At 30.3% G+C, this 18,418-nt stretch overlaps 2 protein-coding genes across 2 annotated transcripts; one reads left to right on the forward strand and one right to left on the reverse strand.

The window, feature by feature from the left end:
• The first annotated feature begins 5,801 nt into the window (after positions 1 to 5,801).
• Positions 5,802 to 6,867, forward strand: LOC107906412 (lamin-like protein). Its single transcript, XM_016833394.2, has 2 exons — positions 5,802 to 6,187; positions 6,398 to 6,867. The coding sequence occupies exons 1-2, from the start codon at positions 6,016 to 6,018 to the stop codon at positions 6,745 to 6,747; spliced, it is 522 nt and encodes a 173-aa protein (XP_016688883.1). The 5' UTR covers positions 5,802 to 6,015; the 3' UTR covers positions 6,748 to 6,867.
• A 2,160-nt stretch (positions 6,868 to 9,027) lies between these two features.
• LOC107906413 (putative receptor-like protein kinase At1g80870) lies at positions 9,028 to 12,068 on the reverse strand. Its single transcript, XM_016833395.2, has one exon. It carries the CDS (start codon positions 11,804 to 11,806, stop codon positions 9,650 to 9,652), a length of 2,157 nt encoding a protein of 718 aa, XP_016688884.2. The 5' UTR covers positions 11,807 to 12,068; the 3' UTR covers positions 9,028 to 9,649.
• Between the last annotated feature and the right edge of the window lie 6,350 nt (positions 12,069 to 18,418).

Here is an 18,418-nt window from a genome sequence, read left to right on the forward strand (position 1 = left end):
TAGAAGAGAGAGAAATCTAAAAGGTAATGATGATGTTGGTGATATTTTTAATTAATTAATTAGATAAATGTTATTTAATTAATATTTTATTAAGATTTTTAGTATTATTTTATTATTAAATGATTAATATAAAAGGGAGGAAAGATGAAGAGAATTTCTCATCTTTCCATGCATTTCACGTTAGAAGAAAAGAGAAGAAAGAAAGTTTTGCTTTCTTTACAATTTGGTCATTTCACAAAAAAATTACCATTTTCACCTAGAAATCAAAAGAATTTTCATAGCCATCAAGAGAGAAAGATAAAAAGAGACCATGGAGAGCTAGAATATCAAGTTAGATTCAAGAAATAGAAGCTGGAGGAGAGAGAAAATCAAGTTAAGGATTGAAATCAATTGAGCAAGGTAAGAACATCAAGATTTCAATATATTTTTGAGTTTGATATTATTGAAAAAGTATGAAATTGATGTTAATGTAGGGTTCTATTATATAAGGTTCTATGTTCTTGATATGTTAGTGAAGAGAAAATAAGATAAAATGATGAGAAATAGTGTAGAGAAAGAAAATAAGGGTGTTATAAACGTGGTAATTAATATCTTGCACTAAAACAGTTTTGGACAGCAGCAGTAGTCTAACTTTGAAAAATCACCAAAAATTTTAGGAATCTAATTAGAGGATTAATAAAATATAAAATTAAATCTTATTGAGTCTAGTTTCTCATAGAAGAAACGGTGTAAGTAGTGGAATTGAAAATCACGAGATATAATAAATTTTGTGAGACAAGGTCAGAATGATTTCGGGTTCCCCTATTTTGACTTTTGAAAATCATAAAAAAATTGAATAAAAATAATTAGGGGCTTAAATTTATATGTTTAAAATCATGAATGAGTATATTTTCAATAGAAACAAATTATAACATCATCTGAATACTGTACGAGGAGATAAATTATTTTTTGTGAAGAACGGTCGGAACTGTCAGACAATAGAACAAAGATGACTTTAAAGAATAAAATGTACTTATTGGCTACACCAAAAATTCTGAAAATTTTATGGTAAGAAGATATGTGAGTATAGTTTCAGGTAAAATTATCGGATCCTAATTTAGATTTCTTTAGCTCAAGATATAAATAATTTAGTGACTATGACTCAAATGGACAGCTTTGAATAAATTTATAAGTAAATAGTGAAATCATAGATAATGTTACTTATAAGCATGTTATATAAATTAAGAATGTGGAAAGGAGAGGAGGAGGAGGAAAATAAATATATGAATATTTTGCTATCATGGTTTTGCATTAAAAATGGTTAATTTGCATGATTTGGGATCAAGGACTAAATTGAATAAAAAGTAAAACTTTAGGGGTAATTTTGTAAAAATGTCAAAAATGACCAAATTGCATGAAATGAATTATTTTATTATTTAAATTAATAAATTGAATGAAATATTAATTTAGATCAAGATTGGATGGAAATTAGAGGAAAATAGAAAATTACTAAAATGTCCCTAAATTTTGGTATTTCTACAATTTAGCCTGGTAAGTTCGTATGAACTATGTTTTGTATAATTTTAATTAAAGTGAATGTTATTTGGTGATGAATATTATATAAATATGTGTTTTATTATTGGAATTGAATTGTTATTGGTAATGTGTATAACTATTAGATGCATTGAAATGATTATTGGAAACTCTATTGGGTTGGAAGCTTGATGGAGATATATCACACTATCCATTGGTTCTATCGGTAATTTTGGATGATTTGATTCTAGTTATAATGGCATGTATAAGTTAAATTGGCCAACGTTAGCTCATTAATGTTTTGATTTTTATCGGTTATAAATATGAATGCTTGATGAAATGAAGTGTCTGTAAATTAATTTATAAACTCCGGTAATGCTCTATAACCCTATTCTGACGATGGATATGGGTTAGGGGTGTTACAATGAAAATGTCACATATATACACATCAAAATATACCAAACACAAGCCATTCAAATGGCTAGTCTCAACAAAACATTTATATGCCAACATTGGCCAAAATAACATATACATGCCATTATAACCAGAATTAACTTCTTAATAGTACCCAAAATAGCTGGTGGATAGTGTGATATAGCTCCGATAAACTTCCAACCCGAACAAGCTTTCGAATTACTATAAGACACGAAAAATAACACAGAGTAAGCATTTAAGCTTAGTAAGTTCGTATAACACAAAATTTAACTTACCATATATCCTTACAATAGGTAAGTAAACATAGCATATCTCAACCAATTTGACCAAAGCCTAAACACATGATCACCAACATATTAGCCATGAATATCACATATAAGATCTAACACACATGGTTGAATTTATCAAATAATCACATTTCATGTTTTTCATATAAATACCAATAATAGTTCATATCGATATCATATAATCTCATAACAAAACTGTGCCTGTTAAACCATTTAGAATATCATTAGATACTTGGGTAGTACACACGAGTTGTACTGAATTGTAATCCGTCAATTTATATACATGTAAGATCATATGAGCTATAAACAGTAAGCTCTTCCAAGTTGAATAATGAGAAGCTCATGCGAGCTGAATAACGGGAAGCTCATAAGAGCTATGGTGTGTCTGCAACACATGCAGAACCCCAACCAAATTGATAACCCTAATGGCATGTCATTTGTATTCTATGAAATTCTATGAATTTCTACGGTTCAAACGGGACTCGGTAATTATTGGATATACAATCGGTATTTATACATGGAAATTATACAAATCACATACATATAATTCAATATAAAACATATAAATATACACTTTAATTACACGAACTTACCTCAACAAATGTACGTAGATATGAATGCGACTAATTCGATATTTTTCCTTTGTCTCGGTCTAACTCCGTACTAGGTCTAACTGGATCTATACAAATGAATTTAATTCAATTCAGCATAATTCATATTCAATTTAGTCCAACACACCTTTTTAAACAAAATTACTACTTTACCCCTATACTTTTAATTCTTTGCAATTTAGTCCTTAGGCTCGAAAAATGAAGTTCATACAATTTAATCCTTACTCAAGCCTGGTCAAATTTATACATATTAATAACAGCTCATATATTTCACAAAAATCACAAATTTTACTATAAATTTATCATCTTTTTCAATTTAATCCCTTATTGATCATTTCATCAAAATTCTCTTTACAAAATTTGTTTATCTAACAACAACCTTTCATTTTCTATCATCAAACTTCAAAATTCAAATACGTTCATCAATAGCAAAACCCTAATACTTTACCAGTTTTACAAATTAATCCCCGAGATAGCTAGATTAAGCTACTACGACATCGGAAACATAAAAATCATAAAAAACGGGACAATAATACATACCCAATTGAGAAAAATAAGCTTGCTAATATCTCAAGCTTCCATGGCTAGGTTTTCCATTTTTTTCTTTTATTTTTGATGGAAGATGATGATAATAGTTTATTTTATTTTATTTAATATCACTTTAATCACAAATTTCCAAAATTAGCCTTAATGTTTCATGAAATTTCCAATGATGACTATTCATGCTTATCCACTAAGCATTTTAATGGTCCATTTACTATATAAAGACCTCCAATTTCAAATTCTATAGCTATTTAATACCAATAGCTTTTAGAACTCAACTTTTGCACTTAATGCAATTCAATCCTTTTCATCAAATTAGGTATGTAAACAGTAAAATTTCTTAACGAAATTTTTATACAATATTTCTATATACTGTAGGCCATGTAATAATATTAAACTAAATTTTTTTTGATTTCAGATTTGTGGTCTCGAAACTACTGTTCCGATTTCACTGAAAACGGGCTGTTACAGCAATTGTGATTATACTTTTAAAAAATTACTACAATTTGAATACAACAAAATGTTATTAGCTTTTTTCTTCTCATTTTTATTGGCGAAAATTACATGGTCTAAATATACTAAACTATGGATAGTTTTATGTGAATGTAGTTTAGAGATCTCTTTATTGTGAGGACTTGATCAAATTAGTTCCACTATTATTAGGTAATTAATTTAGTCATTATATAGTTAGAAAGAATAAAATAAGGCAAAATTAGAATAGAGTAAATATTTATTGTTTAAAAATACCATTTGTTGTTTAATAGAATTAATATTTTTTAAAACTTTTATAATTCTATAAATAAAATCTCTTAAAACTATATTCGAAGAAAGTAATTTTCAAAATGTTTTCTATACAATAAATATTAACTTATTTTATTTTTTTAAAGCTACAACTCTCGAAATGAATAATTTTTAAGGCAATTTGACAATTAGATGGATATTTACATTTGTTTATTTTAAGCTTTAAATCATTATCTATGCATAATATCTTAATGTCAAAAATATTAATGTGTGGTTAGAGAAAATTAAAAATTAATAATGTTGTTTGGAATATCAATAAAATAAAAATAGGTTATATAAATGTTCACTTGATGATTAAATTTTTTTTATTTAATCATTCAATTTATTTTATTTTTATTTTTGCAAGTTCAAATACGTTAAATACTTAACCGTTGGCTGATGTGGTTATTAAATTAATGACTTATTTTTTTAATATTCGTTTTTAATACACATCATTTCAATGCCATATACTAGTTAAAAAATTGTTAACCCAAATTATCCACTCCGTTCCTCATCCTTCACTTGGACATTAGAGGTTGGTTCATGGTGTTGGAAGTAGAGGGTGTTCAATCGGTTAACTGACCCAAATTGCCATTAACTGAATTAACCGATCCTTTTAAATCCTTAACCGTTAACTGAATTAAATTTTTTTCAAAAAAAATTAACTGAACCGACTTCGGCTAATTCTGTTGGTTAATTGAATTAACCGAAATTTATATGGGTTACCTTCATGGTAAGAAATAAAAAATCGAAGTTAATAATAAAGTTTCGAGTAGATATTTATAAAGTTTATCTTATGTTGTCTTGAAAAAAATTATTTTCTTTAAAAAATTATTATTATAAATTTGATTTTATTTTACATAATTTTAGATAAAAGTTAAATATAATAATATAGATATTTCACTTGTTAACAAAAACAATAGATAATTTATTTCTAATATATATTTAAATCAACTTAACCTTTTATAAGTAATTATTTACTTACTTTATCTTATTCAATATTAAAAAAAATTAATAAAGTTATGAAATCCATTTAAAAAAATTATCATAGTTTTTCATGCATACTTTTAAATATTAATCTGCCAAAAGGAATACACAAAATTTCTTTTATATAGTAACACGAAAAGCTATTGCATTTACTCTGTGGATGAAAAATAAATAAATAAATAGCTATTATTATAAAAAAATTAAAAAGTCTAAACATGGCCCAATTTTATCCGATAATCAACAATGTAACGATTGGGCCTTAGGTCCAAAATCAAAAGGTCCAAAACGGCCCAAAATTTCAAAATTAAGAATTTATAGTTAATGAATTTTTATATAATGCTAAAAATAAAATAAAGTTGTTTGTTTTTAGGATCACATTGTTCATATATAAAATGTATGCAAGTTTAGCATATCAGATTGAGTTTACTTAATGTCTTTTAAAAATTACTTTTGACACTAAACAAATTATTTTTTGAGAGAAAAAATGTTTCTCCTAAATTAAAAATTGATCAAAAAGTATTCTTAAACCAGACTTTAATATACTAAAATGATTTAATCAGTATATAAAAATAGCTGATTAACCTAGTGGCCTTAGTTGACATTTTTCTAGAAAAATGAATGGATAATGAATGCTCAAATTTGGATTTGAAATTGAATTTAAATTCAAGGGACGAAGAGGGGCCCGCGATTTGCCCCATACTCCAATAATTTATCTTTCTTTGTTTTGGGGATCCCTGTGAGGGAAGCTCCACCAGCTCATTTGTGGGCAAATAAACAAGTTGCCATCTTGTCCTGCACCCCTACTGCTTTCCCACTCCCCCAAAAAAGGCAAGGGGAGCGTAACCAAACCTCCCCCAACAATGTTGGTCTCAACCTCAGGCCTGCTCCTCCCCGTGTGCTTGTTGTTTCTTCTAATATTTGGCACTGTCACCGCTACTGACCACATCGTGGGTGCTAACAAAGGCTGGAACCCTGGCATCAACTACACCCTTTGGGCCAACAATCAGACCTTCTACGTCGGAGACCTCATCTGTACTCTCTTTAACTCTCACTTCCTTTTCTATTTTGTAGTCTTCTATTATTTCACTAGTAGCGACCATTTTCAGTTTCCAGCTTTGCACTATTTTTGCGAATGACTGTGGTTTATATTAGATCTAGTTTGGATACCTAGTTCACTCCCATTCTATGCTTTAGAAAGTCCAAAACCCAGAGCTGGGTACTTTACTCTGCCTTTCCTTGCAGCGTTTAGGTACCAAAAGACACAATACAATGTGTTTGAAGTGAACCAAACTGGGTATGACTCCTGCACAACGGAAGGAGCAGTAGGGAACTGGAGCAGCGGCAAGGATTTTATACCTCTCAACGAGTCCAAGAGATACTACTTCATTTGTGGCAATGGGCAGTGCTTCAACGGCATGAAGGTTTCAGTCGTTGTTCATCCCCTGCCTTCGCCCACTGCGTCACCCGCTGCCTCCCATTCATCAAACAGCTCCAACGCCGCTGGACTGGTAATTTTGCCAAGGGGTATAACTGGTTTCAGAACTTTGGTTGTTGCCTTAGCTTCTATTTGGTTTGGATCTGGGTGGGTTTAGCAGGACTTTCAGTTGGCTGCTTAAGCTTAGGGAACTGTATTTTTTTAAAAATGATTTGTGACACTTATTTTTCTTGTTTTTGTTTTTAGTGAAATTCGGGTGGTGTTTCGTTGATGAAAATGATTAACTTGAATTCCACTAATTTGCATATTCTCTTTCTAGTGTATGAGGTTTGAATCTGAGAACCTGTCATTTTTCCCCTTCCCCTTATCTTTAGCATGTCAAATACAAGTCAATTGATTCCCAACAAACAAAGGAACATTCATACATGTGATAGATGCTGTAATAATTCATCACTGTGATAACTAGTCTCAAGGAAAGTTAACCCACACATATGGCAACAGTTCATGGTGGCAGGTGGGACTCGAAAACCATGCATCTTTATTGTGCATAATGGGTCTTGAACACTCAAGACCTCCGTTTTTGCCTTGTGCCAAGGCCTCATTCGCCAAAAATCACATTTTCAAATACGATAATATCTAGTTAAATATCTCAATATGCGACCTTGAACACCAAAATAATGGCATATATATTTCTCGGCCAACTGCTCTTGATAGATCTGTACTATAGCAAACAACTTGGTACCAGAACCACCATTGGCTGTTTCACGTTATGGTATATTCCGCTTTTCACCATATACGTTAGCATTTTCTTCTGTTGAATATATATATATATATATGAAAGTTGGCCTTTTCCATTTCATCAAATTGCTTATTCTGAACTTGTACATATTTGTTGGAAGAGAAAACATTACTTATATTTTTCATACTCTTTATATATCCAAATTCTCCCCTTATATTTGGTTATTAATCCATAGCTGTAAACAAGTGCTGTCAAGCAGATATTTCTAAGATATATATTTTTCTTTCTTCAAGGAGTTAGAAATGATATGATCATATATTGTTTCTACTTTAACCTACAAACAGGTACACATTCACTATATATCTAGAGTACTGCTTTTGGATCAACCAGCAGCTTACTTTTCTTCTGGTATTGACAGCCATATATGTCTACATATAATATATTCTGCTGGTATTGATGAGGATATGTGAAAAAAGGAGGGGAATAGTGGCAACTATACTGAACCTCGCTGAGGCAATGTTACCCTTGCGTGAAGCATGTGTATGGTTTCTTCCCCTTGAGAGCAGCCTACTTCACCTCATTCTTGTTTCATTAAATCAAAGGAAACAAAGGTTAGTGATAAGTAGAGTTTATCGGCCCAGAAAATGCTCACCACTACCAAAATGTAAAAACAATCAGGGTGGGAAGGGAAGGAAGAGGGGGTCCATGCCCATGGGGCTCATCCATCCTATTCTTTGCCAATGAGCCGAGCCAGCACCGCCTTGGTCTCCTTCTCTTTAAATGAAGGATTTTTGGGTACGTCCTGCATTCAGAATACAATCAATATACACCCAAACGCGTCTTTAGATTTCAAAACATCTGTCATCCCATTCCCGGATTGTTTCCAAATCCATTAACATTTACATATTTTGTTTTTATTTGAGGTTAGTATTCAGTACCTTACACTGACAAATTTTACTCCGATAAACCATGTTCAAATATAATCACAAACTGTGGTCTATTATCTTTGTTTGGAAACACAGTATTGAAAGAAATCTTCTAAATATAAAGAATTCAATTACGGCATCCTAAAATAATCTTCGAGCTCCTAAGAAGTTGTTGATGGCCATGAAAAATTGGAAATCGCATCATTCCAAACTAAGCAAAACAACAAAAATATGGAAAACAACAAGATTCTTGAATATTCTGCCAAGTAATCTCTTTCTTAGATATGTTTAATCTAATAAAACCCACTCCAATTAAATTTAGGAATTTTAAAAATATGTCATTTCATTAATCCAACTTATCTAATCTAATAATTACAATGAACGAGATCTTCCGCGTTAACACTGTTTTCTTGTGAGTTTCCTTTGACTGGTATCAAAGGAAATCATCACCTGGTTTATTAGGCCATTATTTGTTTATGAAAAGAAAGAAAAGGCTTTAGTCCCAAAAAATAATAATGCAGCAATCATTTCTGTCCCAAAAGTGAGTGTTAAAATTAAAACTATCCAAGTAAAACAGAAAAAATTAAATGGGGGGTGGTCCAACATCAATTAATAGTAGCCGTTGATTGTCCAAAATATTGAACCCCAAACCTCCAAGATATGTCCAGGAGCATTAAATGTTGAGTTTGAATCTTTCTTTTTGTTTCTTTTATAGTGTCGTCACCACCTACACGTAATCCGTTAACCTTGCTCTATAAAAATAGGTTGTAGCTTATGATAAAAAGTATATCTTTATACTGTAATTGTCGAAATTAGGTAAAAAAGAAAAAGCAAAGGTTCTTGCACCAAAATGCTTTTTCGGGGTCTGTGCACCGTGGATGAATAGTGAAAGCTGCAGAATGTAGCAGAGAAGAGAGGGACAGTACATAAAGAAGCTTCCAGAAAAATAAGACCCCATGCAACGCATTCTCTTCCACTTCCATAAAAACAAAGTTTGTCCTGTGATTAGTGCAAGACTGAGGAAATCAAATGGATTCCAACAATACTTCACCATACCATTCTAGCTTGAATCCTTGTTCGGACCTCTAATGACCATACTGTTTTCCTACCTACTCAAGCATATGAAATGTCATACTTTGAAAGGCAAATTTGGTAGAAAAGGATCTTCACTTTAGGCATCAATATATGCCTCAAGTTAGTATGGGAAAAAAGTTACAAGTAATTTATATAATATACATACAACATAATCATCATGACACACGCACCTTCAGCTTCCCCCATATGCGTTTTGAAGTAAAAGCTTGCAATCAATATCATCTAATCCTCTATTACACTCATCAATAGTCACCAAAACTAGGCAGAAACAAAACTGAAAAAGGATTAGCAAAAAGAAACTAATCTGCATTGGCTTTCTGTTTTCTCCTTGATCTGTTGTACAATTTAGAAGGTGGAGACGGAGAAAACTCGATGGGGACTGGTGGGAGATCCATCTCCCCTTTCAAGATCTTTACAATCTCCACGATATCGGGTCGCAACTCGGGCATTTTCTGCAGGCTACTAAGTGCTAAATTTATGCACAAGCTAGCTTGTTCCTTGTTGTACTCATCTTTCAATCTCTCATCTACCAGTTCCAATATGTTTCCGGATTGTGCTAATTGCCTACACCAGCTTATTAAGTTTGCCTTTTCGAGCCTCATAGGCGAAGCAAGCACATGCAATGGTCTCCTACCAGACACAATCACAAGGATCAAAACTCCTAAACTGTAAATATCGGCTTTCTCCATCAAGTAGCCACATCCACCGTACTCAGGCGCAACATAACACAAAGTCCCTCTCATGCTCGTCGTGCTGCTTAGCTCACGACTGAAAAGATCCCCGCTCCACATGTCACTTCCGATCGAATTGTTGTTCTTTCTCCTCCATCCCCTTCTAAAACTGAATTCTCCATTCGCATCACAGTCATCTTGATTCGGTTCCCCGAACTTCTTGCTCCTGCAAAAATAAAACCGTCTCCCTAGATCAAAATGTGGCATTTTAAACCCTTTCTTCCACTTCGTCTTGAGCTGCTTCAGCTTACTATCCTTTTTGCTTACCTCACCCAAATGATCATCTTTCCACCATTCTTGCATCTTCCTGTTGGTCTTTTTTCGGTTTTTCCTGCCTTTCTGTTTCGGTTCTTCCTTCTCGAAACCCTTATCCAAAGCATCAAAGCCTAGTCCTTGCACCTGGGGTTCATTAACATCTTCAGGCCTATCCAACTGAGTTGAATTGTCCAGCTCAATTTTCTCGGGACTTGGCTTTTTGTCATCACCCCAATCAGGATTTGATGGACATATTTGGCTCCCAATCCATTCCATTACATAATCTTTACTGCACAATTCACCACTACCATCCTGCCTCCACCACCAATCCTTTCCCCATTGCTTCACACTCGTCGGCATCGCCACCGCTACCTCGTCAGCGCCCAAATTTGCACTAGAATTCAATTCCTTACTATGGTCAATACTACAGAACTCATCATCATAAGGCACAAACTTGGTGTTCCAATCATCCACACAAGTAACCTCCTTCCCTTTCCCATTAACCCCACCCTTACAATCACTCTCACTGGCTAAGTTAGCATTATAATTCGAAGAATTTAAACTCAGAGCCCTAACATTATAACATTTCTTACTGTTTTTTGAAGAAGAAGAAGCTTGTAAGGCAAGTGCGAAGTCTACCTCAGTGTTGTTACTCTCCACTGGAGTTCCAATAGCAGGAGTATGTTCACCAGTAGTTCCTCCCAAAGTCCCAGACAACTCTTGGCTCCTCCCAAAATCTTGACTGAACAAATCCAAACCAAATTCACCCTCCACCTTTATTCTCGACAGTCCAAAATCCGAAATCTTTGCTCTACAATCACAATCCAGCAACACATTGCTAGGCTTGATATCTCCATGAATCACGGGTGGATCACAACCGAAGTGAAGAAACTCGAGCGCTTTAGCCACATCCAGGATGACATCAAACCTTCTTTGCCAATTCATGCTCAGATGACCATCTCCGAAAAGTGACTCTTGCAAGCTTTTATTGGGCATATACTCGTAAACAAGCAAACGCTTGTTTTTCTCAACACAGTACCCCAAGAGGGTAACCAAAAAGGGTGATCTTAACCCACCAAGAATCTGCAACTCGTTTTGAAACTCTCTCTCGGTTTGCAAAGAAAGCGTATCAAGCCTTTTGATTGCAAACAATTTACCATCTCTCACAATGCCACGAAAGACGGTAGCTGAGCCACCTTTTCCTATGATATTTGCATCATCAAAATCATTGGTTGCATTCTTCAACTCTTTGTAACAAAACCTTTGGAGCTTAAGAGGAGCACTGGAGTCAAAAGGGATGGTTCTAGCTCGGTTCGAAAGAGAGTTCCAAAGATGGTAAAGGAAGTAAATTATAGTGAAGAGAATAACAGCTGAAGATGAGATGGTTAAGACCAAGAATATAACTCTTGTCTTGTTGAGGAAACTTGGTCTTGGCAAGTTTGGACCTGGAGGTAAAGGCCTAGAAGGCATGGTTTTCTTTTTTCTTCTTGTTTCAGTTTCTGGGTATCTCAAGTTTTCTTGATTTGGTCCCTAGATTTGGTGAAGAAAAAGAATTGGAAACGGAAATCAGGAAATGGGGTTGTTTTTCTTTAATCATTCCTATCGTCAAACAATGTGTGTGTGTGTGTGTTTTTTTTTTTTTGAGTAAATGTTTGGAATTATGAAAAAGGAGAAAGGAGGGGGTCCCGAGGAGCTTTCGGAGTGTTTGACTGAAAGGGGATGTTTTGTTTGATGTAGTGCAGATAAAGAAACTGGGCGCATGATTTAAGCTAAATTCTTTTGTACACTCACGCGATCTATGTCGCGCGTGATTCATCTTAACTCAAACTACTCTTTTTCTCTTTAATGAATATTATTAAAAATATAAAAGATTTGAAATAGTACACCTGTTCCAAGTTCTTCATTACTAAGTTTTTATTTTTTATTTTTTTTGCAATAAGAAAGGGTATGATTACAAAACATTCCCCTTATGGCCTTTGATTTCATAATTCATAAGGACTCAACTTTGGGATGATTTATTCACGGATGACAAACTATCATCATTAAACATTTTGATTCTTGTCATAGTAATTACAATTATTGCAACTTAACCCAAACTACAATTTTATTCTTAATTATGGTAATTAAAGTCATAAAAATTCCATCCTAACTAAATTTTATAAATGAGACTAAGAAATGTAGTGAACCTACCCTCTCTTTTTTCCATTCAATTCTTATAGTAAAGTTATGAAAATAATGTCATACTTAAACTCTGTTTGTTTCACTCTAAATGATTTTTTTTTCTAGAAAAGTTAATATTTTTTAGTGTTAGGATAAATCTGTGTATAATATTTTTTATTATTTGGTAGATTTCTTAAAAATATTGCATAAAAATTGTCTCCACGGTAATAAACATACATTTGAGATTTATGATAAAGATTTTAAATGAAGTAATAAATTGATTACAAAGTGATGTTAATGTGAGATTATAGTCAATAATGAATCTTCATGATGTTAAGGATTAAATTGTAAATTTTGTGAAATTTATAATTGAAACAAGAGAAGTGATATGCATGAAATTTTGTTATGCGAAATAAGATATTATAATGAATTATTTGATTAAAGTGCTTATATGGTGAAAAATAAATTACACATGATAATAGGGACTGAATTGAAAAATGTATACAAGTTTAAGTGTGAAACAATTAAATGTGTATAAGGAAATTATGATAAAAAGTTTAATGAAAGTGTTATGAGATGCTGAAATATGCATAAAGTATTGTAAAAGTTTTTATGATAACAATGACTAAATTCTTAAACTTGAGAAAATATTTGGATGAAATAATAGAAGTGAAATACATGAAATTTGATATGTGAAACAAGAAATTGAGGTAAACTATGTGATTAAAGCGTAATATGAAATGAAATTGATTTAATATGATTAATTAGTGAATATTGAACTTTTATGACAAAAAGGGGCTAAATGGAAAAGTTATGAAAGTTTATAAGAAAATATTTGATAAGTGAATAATATAGTAGAGAATGTAACATCTTAGTGCTTTGACCCAATATTTGGGTCAGATATGGAAAAAATTTTGGTATGACATTTTACGAAAATAAAGAGGTAGTTTTACGTTAACTGAAAAGCCTTTTATGTTAACCATTCTATTTTACATGAAACAAGACAGAAAATATTTTTCATAAAAACGTTTACAAAATATTAAATTAAAATTTAAAGACATCTATCATCATCTTATATTCAATCCAAATGCAATGAAGGTTTTGATGACATTGTACAACTCTTTTAAGTGTAGTTTGAGTTGAAAGCAATTCCAATTTTCCAAACGCAATGAGTAACTAAAAGAATATAGTTCAAATGTGCAACTTTTAGAAGTAGCAAAAAGATTGTTAGTTATGAAAGTAGAAAAGTTGAAATGTCATTTTCTTTGTATACGTGATAAGTCAGGATACACTGTTTCTTGCCATCATAGATGTATATCTTCTAACTATATATATCACCAAACCTCCTGATTATTAGATAAATTATAGAATTCAACCTAAGAATAAATTATTTTTCTTTGTGGGTTGAACATTCATGTTATTTAAAATTCTTTTAATATAAAACGCTAGCATTCCTTAAAAAAGAACATATTTACAGAGCGATAAAGAAAGCATTGAGTAATGGTATAGTCACACTAATCCTACAATTATTTACACTTATCTACAACAAAAATTTGAAGAGAAGTCGATTGTGTTTTAATTTGGTTGGTATCGATATTGTTGTTAGTGCAGGAGAATGTGAGTTTTAGTACACTGAAACGCATTATTCTCTTATTTAATGGTTAAGGAGGGGTTATGGGTAGTTTTAGGTATTATATCAAAGAACAAAAATTAAGAATCGTGCACACGCCTTATAACACTCAATCAGTTATCAAAAGTTAGGGGCAAGTTAATTGAGTTGACGAGTTTTATTTTTATCATCCTAACTTGATTTGAATTTTTTTTTAAATCGAGTCGAATGAAATGAAATTCGAGTCGAGTCGAATCAAGTGAAATTATTTGAGTTAAATTTAAAAATTAAACATGTCAAATTAAAATATTGTTATAATATAACTAATTTCATGTTAGAGTATATAAATTTGATACCATATATATTTGAAATTTTTTTCAAAGCAAAATAATAAAAAAATACTTTAGTATGATAAATTTGTAATTTTTGTTAAAAGAGACCAATTTGCTAATTTTCAAACTTGACAGGGACCAAAAAGGTATTTACACCGATCTGTTATTAAAATTATTCAAGCTATTCAAATTATAAAACTAAACTCGATTAAAATTTAAAACTCAAATTATATATTCAAATTGACTTAAATAATTCGAACAAATCAAATAATTCAATTCTATTAACTTAAATTTATATTTTTTTAAATCGAATCGAATTTTAATAAAATTGATTCCACATCACGGAGTAACACCGAACAAACTACATAACTTCCTAAGCTGGATTTTTAATAATAAAATAATACTCAAATTTGAATAATAAAAAAATTTAAATTCAAATGTTACAAATATAAATATATAAATATATATATTTACCGCTATAAAAGAAATGATGAAAAGCCATATGTTATGCTAGTTAATCATTTCTTTATGTTGGACCATGCATGTGTGTAGCCACCAGTAGATAATCATCAATTTTTTGCAACCTTTTTCTCTCTACTTTTTTTTTCTTAAATTTCCCCTTTAAATTGGGATTCTGTTGCATCATTTATCCTATCTCTACTTTATTACTTTGTCTTCTCTCTATTTTTAGCTATTAAAAAAATGAGGAATTCTTTTGCTCACAGCTCACTAAAAACCTAGATATTTTTCTCCTACTTTATATTTTTTACGATTATATTTAATCCCTAATTTTAACATAAGAATCCCACGTCGTTTAACAATACCTTTAAATTACAATATTTTATACATTACATATTCTTATTACTCTACTTTGAGTATACATTTACCTACTAAATTTCATGTTTTGGAAAGGTTTAATAATGCTGCAGGATCCAAATACATTTACATATTCTTATTATTATCCTCCTATTTTTAAAAAAGAGATAAAAGATACCTTTGAATTATCAGTGTAATTGATTGAGATTGGCCTACGTTCTTCCTTAGGTAAAACCTAAAAATAAATATAATCATCTTTACACACCAAACGAGGTAATGGCTGTAATTTTCAAAAAAGAAAAATAAAAAAGCTGAGAAAAATGGGTGCAAAAATAGTGAAGTCATGGGTGGTGGAACGGTGTCTACTTTTTCTTTTCTTCCCACTCTGTTTTAGCCGATTTATGTCATATTCATGTAATTTTATTATATTTTTAAAATACTCATTAATGTATGTTATGTTAAACGTTTTGTGGGGTCTTTGTTTTTAGCAAGAGGTTAAAGGGCGGTGGTGGGTTGGTCAGATATTTTTTACACTAAAAAAGCAAGAAGAGTTGAGATTGAAAATGAGACTTTGGATTCTATTTTTTGGGGTTGCTTTTCTCAACTCCTAAGCTATTGATGTCTTGGAATTTACTTTCTTTGCTTTTGAAGTTGTGGCTTCATTTTCTTTCCCTTTCTTTTAATTTTTGTCGCCTTTAAGAACCACTATTTTTTTTATTAATTCATTATTAAATGTGTTTCTAATCACTTGTTCAAAAAAGTCTAAACATTAAACCCTAATTGTAGTTTATTAGATGGGTATTCACTTTCCTTAAACATGACTTAAGTTTGAATCTTCCTTTTAACAATAAAGTCTAAACATTTGAACTTATCTGAACAAGGAAAAAGATTATTATTATGATATAATCTATTGTATTAAAAAGTAACGTATTCCTTGAAAATGTTAGTATGGGATTAAAAAAAAAGAAGTATAATGATAAATTTAATTATGAATGTTTATATTTCTTGTTAATTTAATATTTACTTTTTATTATGATAAATTTGATTTTTTATCTTTAAAAAATGTCGAATTTGATTATTATTTTTTTAAAAAAGAGTAAAAAAGAACTAAAACATTAAAATTTTTTTAATATAGCAGCCCACATGACAATCTATGTATACTTCATGTTATTTTTTAATATTTTTATGGGTTTTTAAAAAAATAAATTTTAAACATTTTTATGACTTTTAAATTATTTGTTGATGTGTTATATTGGTATAAAATACACATGAACTATTATGTAGGATGTCATGCCAATATCATTAAAAAATTAATCTTTTATACAATATTTTCGTTAAAAAAGTGATTTAACTTTGTTTTCGTTTTTTTTTGAAATATTAATAGTAAAATTTAATTAAAAAAAAGTAAAAATCAAACTCAAAAGATGTTAAGATTGAGAATTAAAATTATTATTATAGCATACATAAATATAAGAGTATAAAGACCACATTTAACGAGGAAAGCTACTCCAACCGATTAATTGTGTGACCATTTTCTCAAGCAAAGAATTTTAAAGTAATATTGATTTGGTCAGGAGACAAAACACTATTATGGATAACGAAAACAATATAACATTCCAAATAGAATAGAAGGCAGAACTACTATGACAGCTATTCAATTCTACCCAATTTCTCTTTATCATCATTTGAGTATATATGGCTATAATATATCAAAAACGTCCTTAAGCTATTACCCTTGATTTAAACATGCCCTTCATCATACTATTTTCCTAGTTAAATAAGCTTTAACTTATGGTTTTTATTTATAAAAACCCTTCATTTCAATATTAAAATAAAAATATTCTAAATTTCAGGTTTTCATCTAATTTAATAAAAATTATAAACACTTTCACTTCAATAATGCTGATACCAATCGAGTTAAGACTCAGTCAAAAAAAAAATTGGGACTTAAGTGCTTTTAAGTTTGACATTTTGAAGTAAGATTATCAAAATATCCTTTATCTACATTAAATATTTAAAATTTGTTTAAAATTTTAAATTAATTTATATTTTATGTATCATTATGTTTAAAATTTTAAAAATATTTAAAATGTATATTACACGTAAAATTATATTAAATTATTTAAATATGATCTAAATTAATTTATTTTTTAAAAATTTCTATTATAATTTTTAACAACAATACCAAATACACTTTTCATAGCACCCTTCAAAAGTATTTTTTTCTAAACCAATCTTTTTAAAATCACTTCTCAACCACAATAACAATGTCAATCTGACCCATAGTGGTGTTTCCATCAATTGTGTTCTAACTCACTTAAAAAATTACTAATAAAATATTATTTTTACAAACTAACCAATATTACCATGAGAGTGTTTTTATCTTCTTATTCAAATAATGTTTGATTCCATCCATATTATGATATTTCAATAAAAATATAAAAACAATTTATTATAGCTTATTATTAATATTTTTATATAAAAATATAAATTTCAAATATTTTTAAACAAATATTTTTTTAGGAAAAGAAATTAATGTGAATTGTTTGTAAAATTTAATTTAGAGATATAAATTATATTATATAAACATTACAAATTCAAATATAAAATGTTATATATTTGAAACAAATTTTAATAAGGAAATAATTGCATATCCCATATAAATATTACAAGAATACATTTTATTAACTTCAAAACTATTTTTACATACGCAAAAACTAAAACCACTTTTAAATTCGAAAATTATCTATTTAGTACTCCAAAATATATTTGTCTTAAAAATACTGTTGTAAAGCAAGCCTGCTTTTATTGATGTTATTTAAAATCGTGATGGACTAAATCTTTTAAATCAGATCCATAACTCCCGCGTAGTTCATATATATATTTTCTTCAAGTGATGCAGACTTTTATTGATCACATAAGTGCAAGTAGTTAGGGATGAAAACTTGGCTTTCATTTTTATATGATTCAATTTAAATTGGCGAATGTTATGGCACTTGCGCATTTCACATAAGGTTAAGGAGTTTATGTAGAGGGCTTTGCCATCTAACGTCCGATTGAGGGCACTTCTCATCTCTTGCTTTCGTGTCCTATACCTCTTGAATGGGTTTCTGATTTTTCGTTTGTTGATTGTTTGAAGGCATTGTCTAATACATAATAATAAAC

The sequence above is a fragment of the Gossypium hirsutum genome, chromosome D05 (assembly GCF_007990345.1).
Source record: "Gossypium hirsutum isolate 1008001.06 chromosome D05, Gossypium_hirsutum_v2.1, whole genome shotgun sequence".
NCBI lineage: Eukaryota > Viridiplantae > Streptophyta > Magnoliopsida > Malvales > Malvaceae > Gossypium > Gossypium hirsutum.

What these genes read in the sequence shown, in the direction of transcription:
- LOC107906412 (XM_016833394.2), top strand. Translation starts at nt 6,016, where the DNA reads ATGTTGGTCTCAACCTCAGGCCTGCTCCTCCCCGTGTGCTTGTTGTTT. An exon ending in CTACGTCGGAGACCTCATCT is followed by an intron (nt 6,188 to 6,397) that starts GTACTCTCTTTA and finishes CTTTCCTTGCAG; the next exon opens with CGTTTAGGTACCAAAAGACA.
- LOC107906413 (XM_016833395.2), bottom strand. Translation starts at nt 11,806, where the DNA reads ATGCCTTCTAGGCCTTTACCTCCAGGTCCAAACTTGCCAAGACCAAGT.